This window comes from Pseudonaja textilis, chromosome 1 (genome assembly GCF_049901715.1).
Source record: "Pseudonaja textilis isolate UNSWEBS1 chromosome 1, rPseTex1.2, whole genome shotgun sequence".
NCBI classification, from domain to species: Eukaryota; Metazoa; Chordata; class Lepidosauria; order Squamata; family Elapidae; genus Pseudonaja; species Pseudonaja textilis.
Window position 1 is genome coordinate 207,504,189 of NC_141990.1, and position 23,515 is coordinate 207,527,703.

Consider the following 23,515-nt stretch of genomic DNA (forward strand, 5'->3'; position numbering starts at 1 on the left):
AATTCCCATTAAAGTCACTCTGGGATTCAAAGTTTCATGTATTTTTTCCTTCCCTGAATGCTTTTTATTAGTATTCTTTAGCCTAAGATATGATGTCACATATCTTAAGGATTTCTACCTTTGCAGAAAATAGCCCTGTCCATCAGCAGCGCTTTTCCACTGGATTTATGTTTTGGTCCCAAGAGGCATATTGGCTCAGTGGTTAAAAACCCTGAGCTTGTGAGCTGGAAAACTGACAGCTGGAGTTCAAGACCCCAGTGCTGTACAATGGGGTGAGCTCTCATTACTTGCCTCAGCTCCTGCCCACCATCAGAAGAAATGATTATTGAAAAAATCTCAAATTGTGCAGAAATGGATAAATTGACTTTGGCGCTAAAAAACAAAGACACTTCACTATAACTACGATAGCTGGAATTGTTGGTATAATTGGATTGATCAAAGATAAATTATATATCATAAGGCATGAAAGAAAAGTATCAACCTATAATAACAAGGTAGCGATATAAGTTAAAAACAGGTGTGGTTATATGACACAAGTTAAGGTTATGAAAACGAAAGAAGATCTTGCAAACTGTTAAAATAAGAATACTTTTTACTTTGTAACCTCTTTCTTTTTTTCTTTCTTTCTTTTTTTCTTTCTTTCTTTCTTTCTTTCTTTTTTTCTTTTTTCTTTCTTTCTTTCTTTCTTTCTTTCTTTCTTTCTTTCTTTCTTTCTTTCTTTCTTTCTTTCTTTCTTTCTTTCTTTCTTTCTTCTCCCTTTCTTTTTCTTTCTTTTCTCAAAATTCTTTCCCTCTCTTGCTCTCCTCTCTTCTTTCTTTTTTTTCTTTTGCTTATTTGTGTATGTATTGTGATTGGTTTTAATTGTAAAAATTAATAAAGTATATTTATAAAAAACAAACAAAACCCTGAGCTTGTGAGCTGGAAAACTGACAGGTGGACTTCAAGACCCCAGTGCTGTACAATGGGGTGAGCTCTCATTACTTGCCTCAGCTCCTGCCCACCGATCAGTTCAAAAGCATGCAAATGAAAATTAATAAATAGGTACCACTTCAATGGGAAGCTAATAGTATTCCGTGTGCCATTGTCATATATTCATGCTGGCCACATAACCATGGAAATGTCATTGGACAATATTAGCACCACCAGCCAAGAAACAGAGATGAGCATAGCGTCCTAGAGTTGGACACAACTGGACACGGGAAACCTTTACCTTACCCAGTATTCAGTGAATGTACATGAGGTATGGGAATATGGCTGATCTTGAGGACTGTCATTCTGGCTTGATTCCATTACAGATAACAGGAGTGATAAGAGTGGAAGAAAAAATGAACATGCAAGGAAGAAGTGTATCTTACCCTGTGTCACACATGATAGAAAACAAACAAAGAAGAGAATGACAGTGGCCAATGTTGTAGAGTTGTAATTGCAGGAATGTTCCAATCTCGGATGGCAAACCTCAGATAAAGAATGTTTCCAAGCAAATACAACTCAGGTAAACAAAGTCACTAATCTAAAAGAGGATTAGAGAGAGGAAGAAAACATATGTTAGACTTTAACTAGAGATAATTAATTGTATGATTACTGTGCTAAACAGTAACGAAAGTTAAGCAGTAACCAAAGTTAACCAATGATGAAGGATAATTAAAAATGTGCATAAATGCAAGACTAGACTCCAATAAAGATCATCATGATTCAGTTGTTCATGATCAAACAACTCGACTGCCTCATCATTACAACACAATGTGACATAGTTGTTCAGATGTTGGATGTAACTAACAAGGGATAGCCAGGTTTAAGTGTCCACCCAATCATTAAACTTGTGAGTCACACTAGGATATTTCCTATCTCTTAGACCAAGCTACAAAGTTGCTGAGAGAATAAAATGTACTTCTCCACCACATCTATATCCTACTTGAAAGGCAGAATATAAATTAAATAATCATACAGCTGTAACAGTTGTCAGGATGTAGCTAGGAACAGATAGCCCGGAGGGAATACAATGCAAACAGAAAATGTTACTCATTCATTACACCCTTATTACTTTTTTAAGCAATACCACACAGCTTCCAGGTTCACATTACATTGGAAGGCATTTCATAATATAATTTCATCTTATGGCTTGAGAAGTTTTGAACAACTTCTGCCTAAAAGGAGCCCTACTTAACATAGGATAGATAAAAACTATCAAACAAGATCAAAAAAGAAAACAAATGTTTGTATTTCAGAATCTACAATAAAAATGGCTGCAATATTTTAGTTGGAAATTCAACTTCAAACAAGCCCAACAAATCTTTACTTAGAGGCATTGTTATGCCTTTAAACCGAAGATAGATATTTGACTTCCAAAAGTCTCTCAGATGCAAATGCGTACAAAACATATGTTCTGAATTTAAGCCCAAGAACTAATAGACTACAAATTTTCAGGTATGGGAAAAAAATCTTTACATTTTTTGTTGTGAAATATGGATATGTGGTATTTCCTCTTAATGTTTCACTATTCTGAAATGGTATAGGTCTCCTGCTTGAGCAGGGAATTGGAGTAGAAGACCTCCAAGGTCCCTTCCAGCTCTATTCTGATTGATTGATTGTCTCTTCATTTTAAGAAAAAATGATTTAGTTCAGGACTCATTTTCATGTATTATATCAATATCCAAGATGGTAAAGATAAGTGAAACACACAGACAGATTTAACCCCAATTTAAAATGGTTGGGAAAATGTGACCATCCTAGACCAGTCAAGTCCAAAAAATGCCAGGGAATTTCTAGAAGCCTAGCATTCTGACAAATCAGCCATCAATAGACACACAGACATAACAACACCTGTAGATTATGTAAAAGAAATAACCAACTAGCTAAAAATGGAACAAAAAGACCTAAGCACTTCTCCACCAATAATCAGCACCCAGATCAGCATAGATTAGTTACAAGATGAACATCAGACCAACAATCAAGTAATCAATATCCCAATCAAGAAACTGCCAAAGAAGCCAACAGTAAACAGCTCAACCAAAGAATCTCTAAGATCACCCCCACCATCACTGACAGGTTAAGCCACTAGAATACAAACCAACAGTAAACCCCATTCCTTACTAGCATTCATGATGTTACCTAGTTGGATAATGAAACATCTGCAAGAGAACAAGCAAACTCTGAGAGCACCAAGAACACCTCAATAATGGAGACAGCAAAGAAAGTAAGCTCTCCTGTCCTCTATCAAGAGATATATAGGTATAGATGATAGGTTGCTGGCTTAGACTTTCTGTCCATACTTTAGACAATGGAAAGAGTGGATTCTTGGGAGATGATGGAGACAGTGTCTACATTAATTTACATCACATAGTGGATAGCCAGTGACTGCAGCAGCAGCATTTTAGATAATGTGTTTGGCTTCTTCAGCTGCTGAAGGCTTTGCATGGCCACCATCTTCTCAGCTATATGTGAAGCCAATCCTGAACTATTTGGTTTCAAATAACATGTTTTTGTACTTTGAAGAGGTTTCTCTGGGAATCTTGGGCCTGTGGATGAGAGCGAGGTGAATGTACTTGGATACTCTTCTCTGGGTGAGAACCAGGGGTAAGACTGGTGAAGTGGCTCCCTGCAGCATGGGTGAAAGCAATTAACAACTTGAAAGGGACCTTGAAGGTCTTCTAGTCCAACTCCCTGCTCAAGCAGGAGACCCCATACTATTTCAGACAAAGTTCTTCTTAAAAACTTCCAGTTTTGCAGCACCCATAACTTCTGAAGGTAAGCCGTTCCACTGATTAATTGTTCTGATTAATTCATTCCAGTGATTAATTAGTATGGGGTATTCCTGCTAGATGAAGATATGAGTAGGGAGGCATGGTGACTTGGAGATGCTGAGAACTGCTGCTATAGCACCTGTCGGGTTTTCTTCTACCTGTAATGTATGTTGTTTAGAGTGGGGATGCATTTTAGCTTGAGAAAGGAGGTTGAGGATGAGGGATGAACAAACTGGAGGGATGAATAGGGTGAGGTACTGTATCTTAGCGGTGTTGGATATGGGGAGATATAATGGTTGGGAGATAGAGAGAGACACTCAAAGGGAACACAATCCCCATGTTTTAACCTGTTTCATGTTCTTGCCCCCTGCGCTCAACCAATTTAAGTGGTCAGCAGAACAACAGTGGCCCAGGTTTTGGGTTATTGCTATTAAATTCCAGGTCAATCTTAGTAAGGCTCCCCTTATTTGCTGACTTGATCATCACGGAGAAGGCTGATCTGGTTGGCATCAGATTCCTGCTACCAAAAATCCTAATTTTTACCATGTGACTGTGAGGTGCTGCAAAAGCTGTAACTTTGGGCACAGGTCATAACTCCCTTCCTTCGGTTTTATTGCAATTTTGAATAGTCACTGAATGGTTGTAAATTGAGGAACCTTCCTTAGTTTCCTTCCCCTCCCCTGAATCTTTAAAATAATAATAATAAAATCTATTGTAGACTATTTTTATATTACACTATATAGTTCACAATTAAAGGGCAGAAACTAAGAGTTTTCAGACCTACCTGCAACATTCAGCTTTTCAGCTGTCCCCGAACTAGGAATTGCAGTGGTGGTACTATTTGTGGAATTTGTACCTGTGCCATTGATTACAAGGTTCTCAACCTTAGACTCAAGCTTCCCAATGCGCTGCAGTATATTATCCAGTAAGACTGCAAGAGTTTTCTTCAAATCTAAATCAGGAAAGGAAATGAAACCAATTAGCATTACAAAAGAAAACATAAACAAATAGCTAATCAATATTTTCATTGGTTCAAAGCAATGATACTACATATAATTGAAGCAAATTATTATATCCCCTAGAAGTCCCCAATTCATTTTACCTGCTTAAGTAATGTAAGGATAAAGATATACCATGTACATACAGCATTAGCATTTATGGCAATCCGTGTTTTTTTTTATATGTGAATGTGTTGCGACAAATGAATGTACCGTGACAAAAATAATAGCTTTGCTATTTGAAGCAGGATCAAATATAGTACCATAGATTCAAACACCAAACCTTTTTATCATGCTAACTGCAATGACTTGTTTATTCAAAGTTTTTGGAGGAGGTTTTTCAGAATGTGAAGGAGTATATAGGAAACAATTCTTTTCTAATAATTAAAAACAGCTTATTTTTCATGCATGCAGTAGTTTTACACAGGTTCCAGCTGTCTCTAAACATGCGTCCAGTTTGCTTGGCTTTCTTCAAGTATTGGAAAATATAGAAGACACGGCTGTTTTCATAATTCAATTTATGCTTTCATAATAATGATGAACCTCTTTCAAAGGCTTTACACAGCCCTAGTAGTCAAGTTACTTCATATGTCCCTGAACATAAAACTTTTATTAATCACCTTTTTAACTCGTTTATTTTCAAGTCAGCTACCAGTTTGTGAGCCATTGTCTCTAGTAATTAAATCGGAAGAAATTCAGTGGACAGTAATACAGGTGGACATTTAACTAATCACTCATTCAGCAACTGTTCAAATTTGTGATGGCAGTTAGTTAAAACAGTCCTTGAAATTCCATTTGGCACAGTAATCCTGTGGACACATGATTGCAATCTGGGTACTCAGCAATTTACCAACCGCTACAACATCCCATAGTCACGTGATTGTTATTTGTGACTTTCCCTTTCGACTTCTCACAAGCCAAGTCAATAGGAAAGTCTGCATAAACTTGGAAAATGTAATAAGGTCCTCTCTTAACAACATGCATGGTCCCTGCTTAATGATGGTAACCTGAGACTTGCCCGAACTGCCACCATTAAGCAGCTTGTGTTATGACTGCATCATTTAGCAGCAATTATTGTAGTTAAGCGGGGGTTACCTGTACAGTGCCACTGTGCATTTCAATAGCAGGGGTGATGGCAATGGTAGAGATCGCATCTCTGTTTTTTAAGCTTTTGACAAAAATGACTTCATTTCATTTTTGAAATGGTTTTTTTTTTCCTACAGAAACTCCAGTGTTGACAATAAATGCAATTTCCCAAAGGAGATTTTTCTAACAAGCAAAATTTCTTGCCAGGTTCTCTGTTACTGAAAACTTCATCTGCAGAACCAAGAGTTTGACAATTATAGCAAACAAAACTATAGCTGAAGAAACCACAAGGCAAATGAAGTTAAAATTTAGACAGGGTGTCATTTTCAATAATATAGTTGGTTTTCCTTGCCGTACAGAATTAAGACAGAAAACCTTTGCTTCCAGGAACAGCTTTTAGCATCTGCTATCTTACTGAAACTTCTCTTCAGGTTCAAAAAGAATAAATTATGGATCCTTGTGAGGAGAAACGTGGCACATCAATAGTCTTTAAATATATTCTTTTCAAGGACAAGTTAGCACAAATTCTGGCCAATCTGCAATATTTAAGAGGAGAATCAGAATGTAAATCTTGGCTGTAGAGGCTCTACCCTGCCTTACAAAACAAGCACTAATGTTACACGAATGACAAAAGCAGTGCAACAGGCCTGCTTCTAGGGACGGCAACCTCCACCTTTCTGACAGTGATCTTGTCAGAAAACGAGACAAAAGCGACAAAGCAACAATTGGGCACTTGTTCTAAAGAGCAGCTTCCACTGCAGACAGAGAAGGAGAAGAAGATACTTAGGGAGATATGAAAGGAGGTTAAGCCCTGACCTGTAGGCAGGTCTATTCAGGGATGTTGCAGCCTTTCGCTTTTTGCCAAATAAGTAAGATTTCATGATGATAAGATAGGATGTGGAGGAAAGAACAGTTGTTGAGAGAAAACAAGGAGAACCACTTAGCATTTGAAAAAAGGCAGGCGCCTTCTGACAAAATAAAACAGAAAGGTTAGAAAGTGAAAACCAATAGCAAAAGAAACATCCTGGACAGTTTGTATAAAGCAGCACTGATCCCATTCAGGAGCAGGAAAGCATTTTTTCCTCTCCAAGTTAGTTTTGGACTATGAATGATTATGGCTCAATATAATAGTACATGAATATATTTATTCCTTCTCTCTCCCCCACTTCTTCTTGTTTCCAATACAGGAGGAGCAAATAAGTTTGCATCTTTATTTTAAATAATCTTAAGCAGAAACAGAAAATGATACTTCTTGTTCTTAGGTAACATTTCATCATAGATTGTCCTCGACTTACGACCTCAATTGAGGCCAAAATTTCTGTTCCTAAGTGAGACATTTGCTAAGTGGATTTTGCCCCGTTTTACGACCTTCCTTGCCACAGACACGTAAGACCCTTTTTTCAGCTTTGAACGGACACTAAATGAGCTGTTGTAAGTTGAAGATTACCTGTACTTGCTATCCTGTTGGGATGTTTTGTAAATGATTCATTTTAGTATCGTTAAAGAAGTGGGCCAAGAAGGCATTTACACTATTAAGGGGAACTTCTGATTAAACTGATTAATTAAAGAAGTGAACATCACAAAAAATATAAAGATGATAAATAGCACACCCAGATAACAAACATTGGGAATTGAATAAAATTATTTAAAATCTGTTACATAAAAAGATAAAAGGGCTATCTTTGCTTTATGCATGATTATGAATGATTTTCTTCTGAGCTTGATAAACTTAACTAACAGGACAGACTGTGGACCTTTCTTCATGTAATACTCATACTGTGTTATTGAACTATTTCAACTAATAATTGTTCCACTTTTAAAATAACCTATCTGCTTCTACAGCCGTAGCCGCATAGTGGTTAGAATGCAGCACTGCAGGCTAATTCTGCTGACTGCCAGCAGTTTGCCAGTTTAAGACTGACTCAGCCGTCTAATCCTTCCAAGGTCAGTAAAATTGTCAGCAGTCAGCAGAATTAGCCTGCAATGCTGCATTCTAACCACTGCACCTCTACGGCTGTAGAAGCAGATAGGTTATTTTAAAACTGGAACAACCAGATTATTTGGGGCAATATGCTGACATTTGTAAAACACTCAGAGAGTGCTGTAAAGCACTATGCAGCTACATATGTCTAAGTGCTATAGCTATTGCTTCTGCTATTATGTATGTGTGTCCAAGTAATTCCTAAACTCTTTTATAGACAGCAAAATAAAATATGTAGGGAGAATTCAAGAGGATACTTACACAGTAATTAAACCTCATTGTTTATAATGGATCCTCCAACTCCTTAATACTAGAGAGGACATTATTTTAAAATTCTTCTAACATCCTCCTACACTTTCAAAACTTTGCTAAGTTCAGTGTGTCAACAAAATGATTTTATCTGGGAACTTATTTTGCTATTTGATAAACTGTGGATCTTTTAAATATAATTTCTTACTTGGAAATTACTTGCAGAATCTGAATCCTTTAATCATCTTAAAGTGATGGCAGTTTTGTAAAAAGTATCCAGTGAAACCTAATTTTACTAGGCTTCAATGCAACTGATTTCTCCTGCAGCAGAGCATATTTCCACTGCAGTTTGCATCACAACTTCACTACACAAATGTTGTCTGAACCAATTTATACAGTCACATCATGAAAATGATGTGTACTGATGTAAATAAATCCATGTAAGGCACTACTCTCAAATTCTTACCTCAATAATGGGTAAGCCCTTCTACAATTTGCTCAATGCCATTAATTTCCTTTTTTACTGCATATACTTTATTTTTGTGCTATCCATAATGTGTGGAATAAAAGCTTCTTATATAATTATAAAGTCCATCACTGGCTTATTTCAAAGTTCCTAAGGATAATCAAGACAGAATCTGGATGCAGAGGTCATTGCTTATATTGCAAATGCTCTTATTAATTTCCTCCTTGGGGACTATCCTTTGGCATCTGGTTGGACTCTGCCAGCCCTTTGACACAGGCCAGATCAGGTAACAGAGATATTAGAATTCCAGAATTCTACTCTATTGAAATAAGCCATAAAATAGATAGCCTTGACTTACAACTGTTTGTTTACCATTTGAAGTTACAATGAAAAATGAAAAAAAAAGTCTTATGACCATTTTTTATGTTTATGATCATGGTTGAAGCATCCCCATGGTAACATGATCAAAATTCAGTTGCTTGGCACTAGCACATATTTATGATGGTTACAGAGTCCCAGGGTCATACCTTTTGCGACCTTCTGACAATCAAAGTCAAGGGGGAAGCCAGATTCAATTAACAACCTTGTTACTAACTTAACAGCTGCAACAATTCACTTAATAGTTATGGCAAAAAAAGATTGTGAAATGGGGCAAAATTCACTCAAAAACTATCTCGCTTAGCATCAGAAATTTTGGGCTCAACTGTGGATGTAAGTTGAGGACTGTCTGCAGAAATTTTAAGGCCTAACAACAAAGTGGCGTGATCTTATATTTCTTTCTTATATTTTCTGGTTTTCTTGAGCTACACTCATGTCTACTAACAATCACCATATAGTTTCTCTAAGGTCATCTCTGCAGTTGTCTACAGATTCTAAATACTGTATTAAGTAGGCAAAAATGTTTTATTATTTTTTATATTTGTATTTCACCTTTTTTTCATATGTAACTCAAGATGGTATACTATATTAAATAAGTCTTTAAAACAGTAGAAATGTTTTGATGTTACACCAAGTTTAGTAAAAGAACTTTTACAGGAACTAGACAAAATGAGTATAGTACATTCCTATTCATTCTAAAAGCTTCTTAACATGTCTGGTTAACACTGGCATCTTTATGTGTCCTAACATTCAGGGAAAAAGAATTCTTTCATCTTTATTTATTTGTGGAGATTACTCCTATAAATGTTTAGGCTCTGCATGAAATAATGGGGAAATGTCACCCGAGATTTAGAGCAGGGTATACAGTAAAACTGATGTCATTATGCCTAGCCTTCCAATTCAACAAATTTCAAAGAGATGGTAAAAATTCGGCCCTGCCTCTGGGCAGAGTTGGACTGATTATGGCTTAACAAACTAAAACTGATGCCAACATCAGATAGGAACCTATGTCACACCCTGCAAAAAGAAGATATAGCTAATCCAGAGCCACTTGACAGTCAACAATGGGCAGCGGATGGATGGATGAATCAATTACACAAATACAAAAGAGGCTTATAGAAATCCATTCTAGATCAGTCTCCTTTGAAAAGCTTCAGAGACATCAGGCAGAACAAAATGTGACCATTTCCCAATCTAGAAATCTTCTAGGATGGTGAACTTCCAGGATTTCATAGCCAGAATGATCACCATGGAAAATTTTGAGAATTAAAATCCACATAGGCACCCTGTGAGGTTTGGAAACACTGAGCTAGAATGTTAGCTGATGTCTATGGAGATTCTCAAGTCATCCACGTCATGATTGTCCCAAAGGTGCTTTTTCAAGAGTCAACTGGACTTTTTTGGTTTTTCTTTCAAGATGTTTCACTTTCTCATCCAAGAAGAAGCTTCTTGGATGAGAAGCAAAACATCTTCAGAGAAAAACCAGACAGTCCAGTTGCCTCTTGAAAAAGCACCTTTGGGACAACGTTAGCTGACGCGTGCTTTGCAGAAGATGTAATGTTAGTTTAGATCAATTATATTATCTTTCAACTGGTATGAAACCAAAGAGTAGGTGCTGGATTTCACTAATAAAACTATGAACAGTCTGAGACCAGTGTATCTGAAAGATTATAATTGCCTGGAGGAGCATAGGCAAAATGTATGTTTATGATGTCAAACCCTATATTTGAAAGAGGGGCTTTCCCCAGGAAGTATATACTGCATCTTCTCTTAAATTTCATTCTTACTTAAACCCTATATTTGAAAGAGGGGCTTTCCCCAGGAAGTATATACTGCGTCTTCCCTTAAATTTCATTCTTACTTAAACGACCGTATTGTCTTAAGCTGGGTTTTACGGTATACAGGTGGTCCTTAACACATGACCGTAATTAAGCCCCAAATCTCAATTGCTAAGCAAGACAGTTATTAAGTTAGCTTTGCAACATTTTACAACCTTTCTTGCCACAGTTGTTAGTTGAATCACTGTGGTTGTCAGGTTAGTAATGTGGTTGTTAAGTGAATCCGGCTTTCCCATTGATTTTGCTTGTCAGAAGGTCACAAAGGTGATTATATCACTCCAAGACGCTGCATCATAAATATGAGCCAGTTGCCAAACATCCAAATTTTGACCATGGGAATGTTGCAACAGCTGCAAGTGTGACAAACGTTCATAAGTCGCCTTTTTCTGTGCCGTAACTATGAATGGTCACTAAAAGAATGGTTGTAAGTTGAGGTCTACTTGTAATTAGAGAAAGTCAGTACAGTATAAATGTTTGTTTTCTGAAAATAATGTATACTATTGTTGTATCACTTTTCTTTCTGTTTTTACATTCACTAAATGGGGAGGTAAATCAAAGCAATTGGGGAAGAAGTTAAACAGGTAATGTTTCTTGCCCTTTATGTGATGTATTTTTAGCTGCTGTCCTAGCAGCATATTCAATCATGTATCTGCTATTACACAATATGGTTGGGAAAGGGAAGATTTTTTTTTTAAACCAGCAGTTCTCTGGCCAAAATTAAATCTTAACCTTTTTTTTTTAATGGAAAGTGGAAAGGCTGAGCTCATACTGCTCACTGCCAACTTTTAAATAGAAGTCTCCCAAACTTTGACATTTCTTTATAAAAATAGAAAACAAATGAAACATCGCACCCACAAATATCTGCAAGATTCTTCTTTCCTGCTATGGACAACCACTTAAACCAACATTTAAGGAATTGGAGACAAATTTCTCTTGTCTTGCTCTTCCCCACTGATAATTCTCTCTAAAAGCAAGTTGGTTACTGCTAAATCTTGGGCATTTACTAGCTTATACTGTTTTTCCCCCTTTGCTTTTCATTCCATACTGAAATTCATCCCTGAACAAAGAGATATAATTACTGCAACACACAATTTTCCTTAATTTCAAAAGTCTAAATTCAAACTTAGGGAAATGTTATGTATACGTTATAAATATAAACAGCTGCTAAGAGCTACAATGATGTGAATGCGCTATTCAGGCTGCTGTAAACATCCATGATCCAAAGGAAGAAAACCAATGCTACATCCAGAAAGAGTGAATTCTTGTTTGCTATGAGGGGTAACTTCAACATTTAAAATTCCCAGAAATCTGCTATATTTGCTCTGGTTGCAGCTATTTTATCTTTTTCAGACTGAAGGAGATGTGTGAGAAATCAATGGTTGAAGCACATTTTTCTTTTAGCAAATACCCTTGAGATCCAACCAAGTTCTCTGCTTCTCCTGATTTTTTAAAAATTGTCTGGCAGATTGGATACCAACCTGATTTATCTCTTTAAATTTTGGGGGACTGGATGTCATTATTCTTTAAATTCTGAAGGCCTACTTACAAAACAAAAGTGGAAACTGAAGCTGCCCTGAACCAAATATGAAAGGCTGGATAATGCTTTTTGAAAATTTTAGTTTTTTAGTTACAGTAACAATTGTAAATGACCTCACAGAATTTTTGAAAATTTCTAACCCTATTTTTCACTATATAAAGATTTTAATTTTATATTAACTTATGAATTATTTTAATGCATTGTAGCACTTTTTGTTAAGGCATGAAGTAGGAGTCCCTCAACTTGAATCTCCTTACAAAGCTCCTTTTGATTGGGCAGATGATAAACATAGTAGCCACATGGGCCTTTACACAATTCTGGCTCATGTGCCAGTTCCAGTTGTATCCGCAACCTAAGGTCTTAGCTACAGTATAATTCATGTCTTCATCATCACCCAGATGAACTACTGCTCCCAATGGGACAGCTTTTGAAGACTATCACGGAGCTCAAGTTGTTTTAAAATGCACTGCCCCACTTGTAATCTGACACACATTGCGAGGAGTCTACCACAGTTGTGTTGTGGACTTGTTTTTAACAGGTATCCAGGTCTAAAGTCAACTTCTAGTACCATACTATTTTACCAGAATCAGCCTAACTGACATGATTGTTTCAGGAATCAGGTGCTGGTTTTATTCCAGTTTCTTCAAATTGGGGACTGTATGTGCGTGAAGGTGTTGGTTCTTTGTTGCACTGCCTGTTTGGATCAGCCTTCTGGTGTTTGCTTTGAACCTAGCTGAAAACAGAGGTCTTTTGAAAAGGTTTTGTGAATTGAATGCTGATGTCCATTTTTTTAAATTTTGTACTGCTGCTAGATTTTACTTGTGCTTGCTTACACATTAATACAGTACTTACATGTATCCTGGATATTTAGATAATGTATATTTGTTTAATATCAGGAGTCCTAAGAGATTACAAGTTGAAAAAATAAATAAAAATGAATCTCCTTTTGAAAACCTTGTAATTTTACTCCTCTTTGAATGGGCACAGAGAAGGCTAAGTAAATTTCCCTTTGTCTCAATTAAAATATTATAGACATACACTGACAAAAAGCTCATATGAAGATAACTATCAAATCAACGTCTATTTTGTAGTTTTATTTCCTTATTTTCTTCATATCTTTATGTATTGCTGTTTCACCAAGAGCCCAAAGTGCCTTACATGGACATTTCCTTTTATTTTATCTCTACAACAGCAACCCAAAGAAGTAGTGGTCCATGATTATACATGTTATTGATATAAAGCTATTATTAGCATACACATATGCTCTTTGCAATACTTCATTAAAATTGTAATATACATAAACTTAAATCAGAGGAGATGGGTATTCCTGTGTACTCTAGACCAAGTTTTTATGTGCCTAGCTGATTTAGCAATAGCACTTAAGACTTACCACTTCACAGTGCTTTACAGCCCTCTCTTAAGCTGTTTACAAAGTCAGCATATTGCCCCCAAGAATCTGAGTCCTCATTTTACCGGCCTCAGAAGGACGGAAGGCTGAGTCACCTTGAGCAGTCAGGATCTAACTCCTGGTGTGAGCAATGAGTTAGTTCGCAGTACTGCATTCTAACCATTAGGGCAGCATGGTTCACATACAGCACAAGCATCTGGAAACAATTTATTAAAGGAGATACTGTTTATTCTTGTAGAGGAAGGAAGGAAGGAAGGAAGGAAGGAAGGAAGGAGGGAGGGAGGGAGTAAGTTCTAAATCCCAGCTATATAGGCTGATGAGTTGATTGGCCAGATGATACTGAATAAGGCATGAAATATTGCTGTTTCAGTGTAGGAATCTATGCAAACCTACTTACCATATGCAGTCATTGTCCCTACATAAGGTCCATCCACTACATTTCTATTTTCTTCTGCTAATGCTTTTATGTATCTTTTACTGAGATCCAGTATTTGTTCACGAAGCACTGAACTGCTTTCATGCTGAGTCTTCTGTTGAATAGTAAAATGCAAGAGCATCATTCCCCAAATAAAGCCAAAAGTCACCAGAAAGAAGCCAAGTTTCTGAGAAGACAATTTCCATGGAGTGAAGAGTGCCATGGCTGTTTATACACTTCTGGAATCCCTTGGAAAGATTTTGCAGCTCAAACTCCCAGCGTAGTCCACACAAATCACAATTTTGAAGTTACAGATTCTGGCTTGTTAGTCAGCATACTTTCTCCATTCAATTCCATCCTGCTGCTGAAAGAGAAAAGAAGCATATGGCGATTTAAAGAAATAAAATTCCTCCTCCCCAGATGGCTTTATATCTGTTTATTTAACTCACTCCCCACCTCTGAGTAGCACAATATATTTCCTCAGTAAATTGGCAGTTGTTGCAACTCCCTATTTTATGACATGATAAGAATATCAGAGTCAAGACCGTATTTGGAACTACATCAAAAGATGTATGTCACTAGTTGTAGAATCTACCATTCAACAACTTGAATTCAATTTATGTTTTCAGTTTTCATTTCTGCAGAGAGCTTTTTCACATGATAGCAACACAGAGGCATATTTTTAGAAGGATATGACTGCAAAACATTCAATTTAATTCCAATTTCATTGTAAAAGTCTGCAGTTTTGATAAGAACAATGGCATATCAAAAAAAGGTTTTCAGTAAACCTTTCAAAAGGAAAAATAATTATAATAAAAAAGCTTTCCTTAATATCCTTTCTTAAATTTCAGTTTTAAGAGTATTTAAAAATATCATTGACACTTCTCTAAAAAGAAGTTGGGAATAAATCTTGGGTTTTCCCCAATTTACGCAATCTTTTTCTAAGCTTTACCTTACAGACTGAATTACACTCCTGAAGTGTGAAATATACATAATATACATAATCAAAAATACATAATCTGCCTACATTTCAGGGAAACCATTCATTCATGTCATAAATGTAAATAGCTGCAATGGTCTGTGCAGGAGTCATTTGGGTATATTATTTGTTTATTTAAATGAATTCATATGGCTGTCCAGTTCATGATGCATCTCTGGGTGGACCTATAAGTCCATTTCTGGGTTGCAGAAGATCCCCCACATTCCACTGCTGTCCAAGCCAAAAAAAACCTCAAAATCCTTTTTGCATATGTGATAAACCTATTATCATTAATATGTATGGCTAAGAGACTTGGCAGCATTCACTACAGTTGAATGAACAAATTTTTTGATTAACAAGAAAATTATCTAAATTATTTAAAATTAAGAATAGTCATGATGATCCATAAGAAAAAAGTTGAAAAGTACTTCTAAGTACAATTTCAGATGATAGTCATTGCCTTTAATCCAGTTCATAAAATAGACCTTAGTTATCTGAAGGGCAGCCTCCCTCTAGCTGTTTGCCCTTCAGTTATATGGAGTATCCATACTCCTCATTTTATTAGGAAATTGTTAAAGACCTGGAGCTTAGAAAAAGATTGGGGAAAACCCAATTTCCTCCAGGCCTCCAGAACAGGGCAAATATGGAGCCTCCTTTTGGTTTTGTTGTTATTTTGGTTTGGTTTATTTATTTATTTTTGCTTTTTCAACTTTTGAACCTCCTGGTTTGAAGTATTTTTCTTTTAATGAGTTGTGCTTTGGTTGTAAGATACCCAGTCATTTGGGACTCAGACATCCTACAAATGAAATAAAATAAAATATAGTATCTTCCAGAAGGAAATTATCTGCAGAATATGATCTGCAGAATATGCAATAGAACAGCTGGAAAAAGACAATTGGGACGAAGGTGGGAGAAATTACAAGGCAAAACCCATCTCATTTTTGTTGAAAATGTTATTGATCATGTATTAACACAGTAATGAATCTAACTTAATAGGCAATTTCTTAATTTCACTATGCATTTTGAAATGTCTCCAATTTTCTGCTAAACACATTTTTCTTATACTGCTGAGCCCTACAAAATGGAATCCATCACAAAACATTTGTCCTATTATGTTCACAACCCTCCTGCCTTTAAAAAGGTAAAAGATCCCTGTTTTCTGTAGATGGCACAACTTTAATGACCCTATCCTTTAAGTCTAGGAAAATAAAAGATCACTGCCCATTAGACAACCCCTCTACTAAATGAAGCCAAGCTATAAACTAGCTTGGCTGCTTTTTGAATAAATATTCCCAGAGAAAGAAGCTAAGTGAGAGGTTGTACCTTGGTTAGGTGCTCTCCCCTCAACTAAGTTAAAACACTAAAATAGGTATTCCACAACAAGCAGAACTAAATGAGTTTTAGTTCCATATGAATTTTAACATCTGCATGTTATTTCAAGTTGACTCAATGTGGAGGAGGAGTCAGGATTTTTGCTAGAGCAGTCATATTAGGTTGCAACTATTTAACTATAGGGTTGCAAAAGCTTAACTTAAAGAGGCCCCAAACTACAAAATAGAAAACATTGCCCAGAATATAGAGTATACTGATACTGAAAAGAATTTGTGAAGCTATAATTCAGAGCAGGGGGATTAACTAATCTCACATCTTGCTCATGAGACCCAAATCCCAGACTGGGTGGAGCATACATATCCAACCATACTATCACTAATGTCCCAGAGTCAGTTTACTCAAGAAATTACAAGGCAAAACAGATGACAATCACCAGTGCCCAAATAATATAGTAATAACTTATGAAAATACTGTGGAGTCAGATCAAAGCCATTAGTCCTGCAGCAGTAGCTACTCTGACCCCCATTAGAAGTGGAAGAAAATACCGTAGTCTTTAGCTCCCTAGAAAAGTCCCTGAAATTTCTCTGGAATACAGCTGTATATTTTTAAAAAGCTATTTTCTTTAAGTTATTTCTGAAACATATTTCTCTCGGGACTCATATGTGCAATTGTTAAGGATACCAGAGGCTATAGTTCAGCAAGATCTGCTGGGTCAAAGATTCCCTATCCAGGAATTAAAAGATGCTATCTATATTTTTCAAAGAGTTTTATCTGATTTGGGGGCCCTTCAACTGTGTGGGCCTCAGTTTACAAAATTCTTTAGCCTGGCCCTGCCTGAGTCTACATTACTGAAAGTTGAAGCTCACATGTCTGGACATCGACAAGTGGAGAAGTCTTTTATAACATTTCAAATGTCATTTTTTTTTAAAAAGGTGACTAAGACTCCTCATACATCATCTATCTGAAGTATTTAAGTGATCTGCAGAATATGCAATAGAACAGCTGGAAAAAGACCATTGGGACGAAGGTGGGAGGTCAGTGCATTTTATTTATATCTTTTCTGGTTGAAAAAAGCTTGCCTTTTGGGTAAGTTTTTATTTATTTATTTATTTTTATCAATTGCTTACAAGATAATAGGTATAAATAAAAACATAGTTACGAATACATGGATACATATAAGAAAAAAGAAAAAGAAACAGGGACGTTGGCATGCTTATGCATGCCTCCTACATACCTCTTAGGTCGCACCAAGTGTTTTTTAGTTTTGGCTTATGATATATTTGGAAAGTTAGCTCAGAATAGAAATGATTTTTTAAAATTGCTGGTTATTCTCTTAAGAGTAAGGAATCATTTTAAACTGACTTTTAAATTAAGTCTCTAACCAGATTAGCAGCAAAAGACCAGAGTGTTTCATCTGGATGAAACTATCATAATCACTCTTAAATAAAATTCTGAGAATGTGCTCCGGCTCAGAGCTTTCTTATAAATTAAATTCTGCATTGTTTCTAACAAAGACATAAATGCACACAGACATTGATAGGCAAGTTTTTGCATCCTTTGTATTATTCCATGATTCTGATCATTCTTCTCTTCTTAAATCTTCTTAATGTCATTATTGCTCAGCTCCCAAACTGTTTGTTATTTAGTCTTAATACCACCAAGGTGCTTGTTTGATGGTCACACTCAGCAGTGGGACCCTTCTACCTGTTCTACCACCGGTTTGGTGATTGCGCGTACGTGCACCTAATGCGTGCACACAGCTTTCCACACACCAGCTGAGGCCTGCAGCGCCAATCAGCTGAGAGGATAAAGAAAAGCACAGGGGCAGATGGGAGGGCCAATCCTGCGTTTTTCTCTTCTTTCTCCTCTCAGCTGATTGTCGGAGGCTTTCCCCCCCTCCTATCAGCTGATTGTCAGAAGCTTTTTTTACTACCCATTAGGCCGAATGGGGCCAAACCAGTAGAATACCAACACGGGTCACACTTAAAAATTAATCTATAAAATGGTGTTTAAATTTGGGGAGCATTTAGATTTCATTTTTATTCAAGAAATTCTTATTCTTCAGCAACTATTTTACATTATAATTATCTGTGTAGCATGATTTCAGACTGCAAATGGAGTTGCAAGCTATTTTTCATCATTCTCAGTGTGGTTCAAATTTGCAGTTAATCAAAGTTAATTGAGTGATTTGCCTTTAAAATCAAAGCTAGGATGACAAATCTAAACGCATTTTGCATTTCAATCAGCATATGCCTCACTTTCCACAATGTTTAGATCACTGTTTAGGCAATGTCTTTTGTTTAACGGGTTCTCCCAGATTTTAGTCCTGCAGCAACTTTTCAAAAAGTTTTCACCACTCCAATAAAACCAGAATACTATAAATCAGGGTTGTCAAACTGGTGGCCCATGGGCCAGATGCATCATGCGCAGGCCATGCCCACCCCAGCTCCGTGAAGGGAAAAACATTACGAAACCTCATGTGATGGCAACGTGATGCCCTGAGTTTGACACCTATGGTATAAACTATTAAGCATTTCTCATCTATTTTGCTTTATTTTTATGCTCTTAGTCATACAGGTTGGTGGAGCAGCAATATTTTCAATCTTTAAAACAAAAATGAAATGAGAATTTAAAAGTGCAATACCTGTATTTTTCATTCAAAAAGTACAATTAACAAGCTATTGAGTATTTGATTTAGATATTAAAATTTGCCAAGCATTTATCTTCTACTTTAAAGCATATCCCATGTTGTGGTTTCATTCACATATATGAGATAAATGTCTTTTTGAAGGCTTGACAAGAAACTTATGATGACACACCTGATGTGCTTTATCTTTTAATAGTTTCCCTCATAGAAACTATTAAAAGTGTGTGTGTGTGCGCACGCGCACACACACACACACACCACAGGTTATATCATATTACCCCATCAGTTAATGAAATGTCTGGAAGCAAATAACGAAGCTCAGAGAGCGCAAACGTCTCCCTGGGTTAAGATAGCAAAACCATTTAATATGTAATATGTGCTACAAAGCTTTGAAAGTCACTTTGATACGCCTCAGCCTTTTTGGAATCAACTCTCACTATAATTATACTTGAAATCAGATCTCTTTAAGTTTAGAAAAGCAGTAAGAATGTTTTTTTTTCCTTAGGTCCCTGTGAAGCTGTCCTATATCCTTTATTTATTAATATAAAGGTGTTTATATTATTATATTTTATGGACATTTTACTCTAGAGGATCCTTGTTTTAAACTGTGATAACATATAGCATGTCATAAAATTATGGCTGTTTTTATTCTATTTACTGTTTTTTCTTCCATTATGCCCAATTCTTGGAGACTACCTAAAAGTCCTTGAGGTTTTTCAGAAGTGGTTTGCCATTGCCTCCTGTCTAGGGCTAAGACAAAGTGACTGGCCTTTGTGCCCGAAGTGGGGCTAGAATTTGTTGTCTTCTGGTTTCTAACCTGATGCCTCAACCACACCACCACATTCTCTGGTGAGCTACATATGAACAATTAAGTTAAAATTAAAATCCATTTTAAAGCATCACCTCTATAATCAGTAACGACTAGTGGAATAAAATCCACAGAGACTCCTAATAGGTTATACACCTATTGTAGTTTTCAACAGAAAATATATTACCAGTATCGCTCATCAATTATTTTGATGCATCCTACATAAAACAAGCTCTATACCAATCTGACATAGAAAAACCAACCATCAAATAATTGAATAGTATAATTGAATCTCTTAACTATAATTCATTAAAGATGCAATTTAGTCAACTAAACCTTTGAAGTGATATAAGTTTGCTGAGTTAAATAAAAAAAGTTTTATGCTACATATATGTATATTTGTTATGATAGCTTATTATGGTCAGGATGTCAAATACCTCCTGATTTGTTTTATTGAAATGACCATTGTTACTAAGGTAGTCATACCATATACTGTATTTTTCCACAATTTAGCAATTCCAATTTCACTACTTATAACTATACATGTATGACAGTTTTTAATTATGATGCACAATCATAATTGAATCTGATGAAATTAACAGCATAGGATCAAACACATAAAATCCTCAAGTAATAGGTTTACTGTTGTAAGAATTTAGAAAGTACAAAAATGAAACAAAGAGTATTAAAAACATAGAAATCAAATAGCATACAGATTAGAAAATCTTCATCCATTTATTATTTGAAAAAAGCATAATCAGTTCCATCAACGTATGCTGTCTCATACTTTACTTCATTATGCAATGAAGTGCTTGGGAAAACTGACATCATTCAAGGAATAACTAAATAAGATTCGCAAGTAATCTCTTGCTCAAAGGACAATGTGTTCTAGTGTCTCCAACGTACTATATAATTACATTGCATAGGCAGCAAGTGAGTAATTTTTTTTTCAACTTTGTATCCTCAAATAGGATGGACTTCATCTCACATAATCTAGCTATAGTGTTATATAACCGCTGGTGTAAGGTTAGTATAGGATGGGCAATGACAGGGTACATGATTATTACCTGGACAGACAAGCGCTATCATCACTGATAGGATTTGGAAGCTATTTGTGGTTTTGCATAGCAACTGAAGTGATCCTGGAAATGACTTAGAAAATTTTAACTGTTTATTATTCAAATAATAATCTAATAATGTGTACAGTACATATAGTCCTCAACTTACAACAGTTCATTTAGTGACCGTTCAAAATTACAATGGTACTGGAAAAAAAAAGACTTATGACCACTTTTCACATTTATGACCATGTGATCATGGTCACCATTTATGATGGTTGCAGTTTCCTGGGTTCATGTGGTCACATTTTGCAACTTTCTGACAAGCAAAGTCAATGGAGAATCCAGATTCACTTAACAACCTTGTTACTAACTTTGTTTAGTGAATTTTGCCCCATTTTTACCACCTTTCTTGCCAAAGTGAATCACTGCACCTTAAGTTAGTAACAAGGTGCAGTGATTCACTTAACTCTAGCAAGAAAGTTGCTAAAAATGGGGCAAAATTCACTAAACAACTATCTCACTTAGCAACAGAAATGTTGGGTTCAACTGTGGTCATAAGAACTACCTATACTGATTTTAAATGTTCCAGGGCAATATAATTATCATCTAAACCAATAGCCTTCAACATTTTGGGTGCCAGAGATTGGTTCCATGGTGGGAGGTTTTTCTGTGGACTGAAAATGTGATTTTGTGCGCTGCCTGGATCTTGCATGTGTGGAGGTGCTTCATTTGCTTGTGTGGGCCGGTTCCTAGCAGGCCGTGGACCGGTGCTGGTCCGCAGACTGGGGGGTCGGGGACACCTGATGCAAAGGTTCCAGAAAGCTATCGTGTTATTGTTTTAAAATAATTTATCTCTGCTCTGTCCTGAATAATAAAACATAATAATTAAAGAGATCAGGTGTTTGCTATACATTGGGTGCCACATCCCTAAATGCCATCCCCCCTCCCACTCATATAAAACCAAATTACAGAGAGCATTGGAATACATTTAGGCACTAGAAATAGTTCAGCAATACAGAAGTTAGGATAGCCAGATCTATCACTTCTAAGTGTTATTGTACTGTGACAAGACGGGTGAGGGCAATACTCAGTCAAGCTATTCATTACTGCTTGGCTGAAACTACATGCAGGAACAGATATTACAGAATTCTCTCTAAAAGTCAACATTTCCCGCACACCCTTCAATTAAATGCAGAGAGACCTGCAGTTCAGTTCTCAAATTTCTTATGCCTTTAAGTCCTGTGGTTTGCAATCAAACAGCAAAATAATAGTGTTGAAGTTTTTCCCTCGAAAAGGAAATAAATGGTTTTTCAAAAGAAGATCAAAATTTACATGTAATAGCATATTACATCTCAGGGGTCAAAGCTTATCTTCAAAACAAATGTTGCAGTTGTTACCACTCTTATAATCAGATGCAGCCTTTTTTTGCTTCCGATGCGTATTGCTTTTTACACAGAATAACACAAGAAGATGTCAAGTACAGTTAAGATGGCTTTCTGTTCAAGAACACAGAAAGCAGTTTCCCCGAAATAAAAAAACCAATAGTCTTAAAATGGGTAAATTGAGCATTAATTCCCCATTGTTCCTTTTTAACTACTTAAGTTTATTGTCTTCATTAACCAATTGGTATTCAAATATCCAAAATATCCAAACTAAATTGACAGATTTACTGGACAGACAGTTAAAAATATATACTGGACAGATTAAAAAATGGCTAAAAACAAAGATTTAATATTGTTCCTTTTTAAAGAGGAACACAAAAAATGAGCACTCATTAATACAAGTATGAATGTACTGAGCACTGACACTACACTCCCTGCAATAAACCAATATTTAACCCTTGTTAAATATATCGTATCATTCATAAATTGTAAATATATTGTATCATTCATTGCAAGATCCTTTCTCACTGAAAAAAAATTACTATAGTTCTTGACTTACAACCACAATTGTGACCAGAATTTCCATTGCTAAGCAAGGTAATTGTTAAATCAGTTGTGCCCAATTTTATGATCTTTTCTGCTATGGTTGTTAAGCGACTGCAGCAGTTAAGCGAATCATGTGGGCATTAAGTGAATCCAGTTCCCATTATTCACTGTGCTTGCTGGACGTTGGCTGGGAAAATTGCAACTATTAAAAAAAATGATTTCTGAAAATAATGTATTATTCTCACTGGTATCCATGTTAGCTCATGTGCGTCTCCAGAAGTTGAGGAAGATACTACATTAGATGCCACAAATAAGACTTTTTGAAATGTATACAATAAACATGGATATCAAATTCCTAACTTGGAAAATATATGGGGGCAAACACCTCTCAGAAAAGAAGACATTTTATTATTTGAAGGAATTAAATTTGGATGCAATTTGTTTGCAAGAAATGCATCTAAGAAAAAATTAAAAAATATTTTATTAGTGAAAACTTGGGAGAGGAGCTCAGCTGCTTTAAGTTAAAAAAAGTTGTTTCCTACATAAATCCCCATTTGCAACCAAAAATGATATTATGTGATGATCAAGGCAGATATATGGGAGTGGAGATTAATTAAAGATAGATCCTTTAGTGGATTTATGCTCCAATAAAAATAAATCTGAA

The 23,515-nt window shown here is 36.0% G+C and overlaps 1 protein-coding gene across 6 annotated transcripts in view; it reads right to left on the reverse strand.

Moving 5' to 3' along the window:
* MGAT5 (alpha-1,6-mannosylglycoprotein 6-beta-N-acetylglucosaminyltransferase) overlaps window positions 1–23,515 on the reverse strand; it is a 137,159-nt gene that overhangs the window by 50,108 nt on the left and 63,536 nt on the right. For 5 of the 6 annotated variants that reach the window (XM_026714636.2, XM_087920333.1, XM_087920331.1 and 2 more), the window contains 2 exons: window positions 14,079–14,460; window positions 4,525–4,692 (listed from right to left, as the gene is read on the reverse strand). In XM_026714636.2, the coding sequence (XP_026570421.1) occupies window positions 4,525–4,692; window positions 14,079–14,319 (409 nt within the window). In that variant the 5' untranslated portion in view covers window positions 14,320–14,460. The remainder of the gene's footprint in view (window positions 1–4,524; window positions 4,693–14,078; window positions 14,461–23,515) is intronic. The other variant, XM_026714638.2, reaches the window with a different exon arrangement.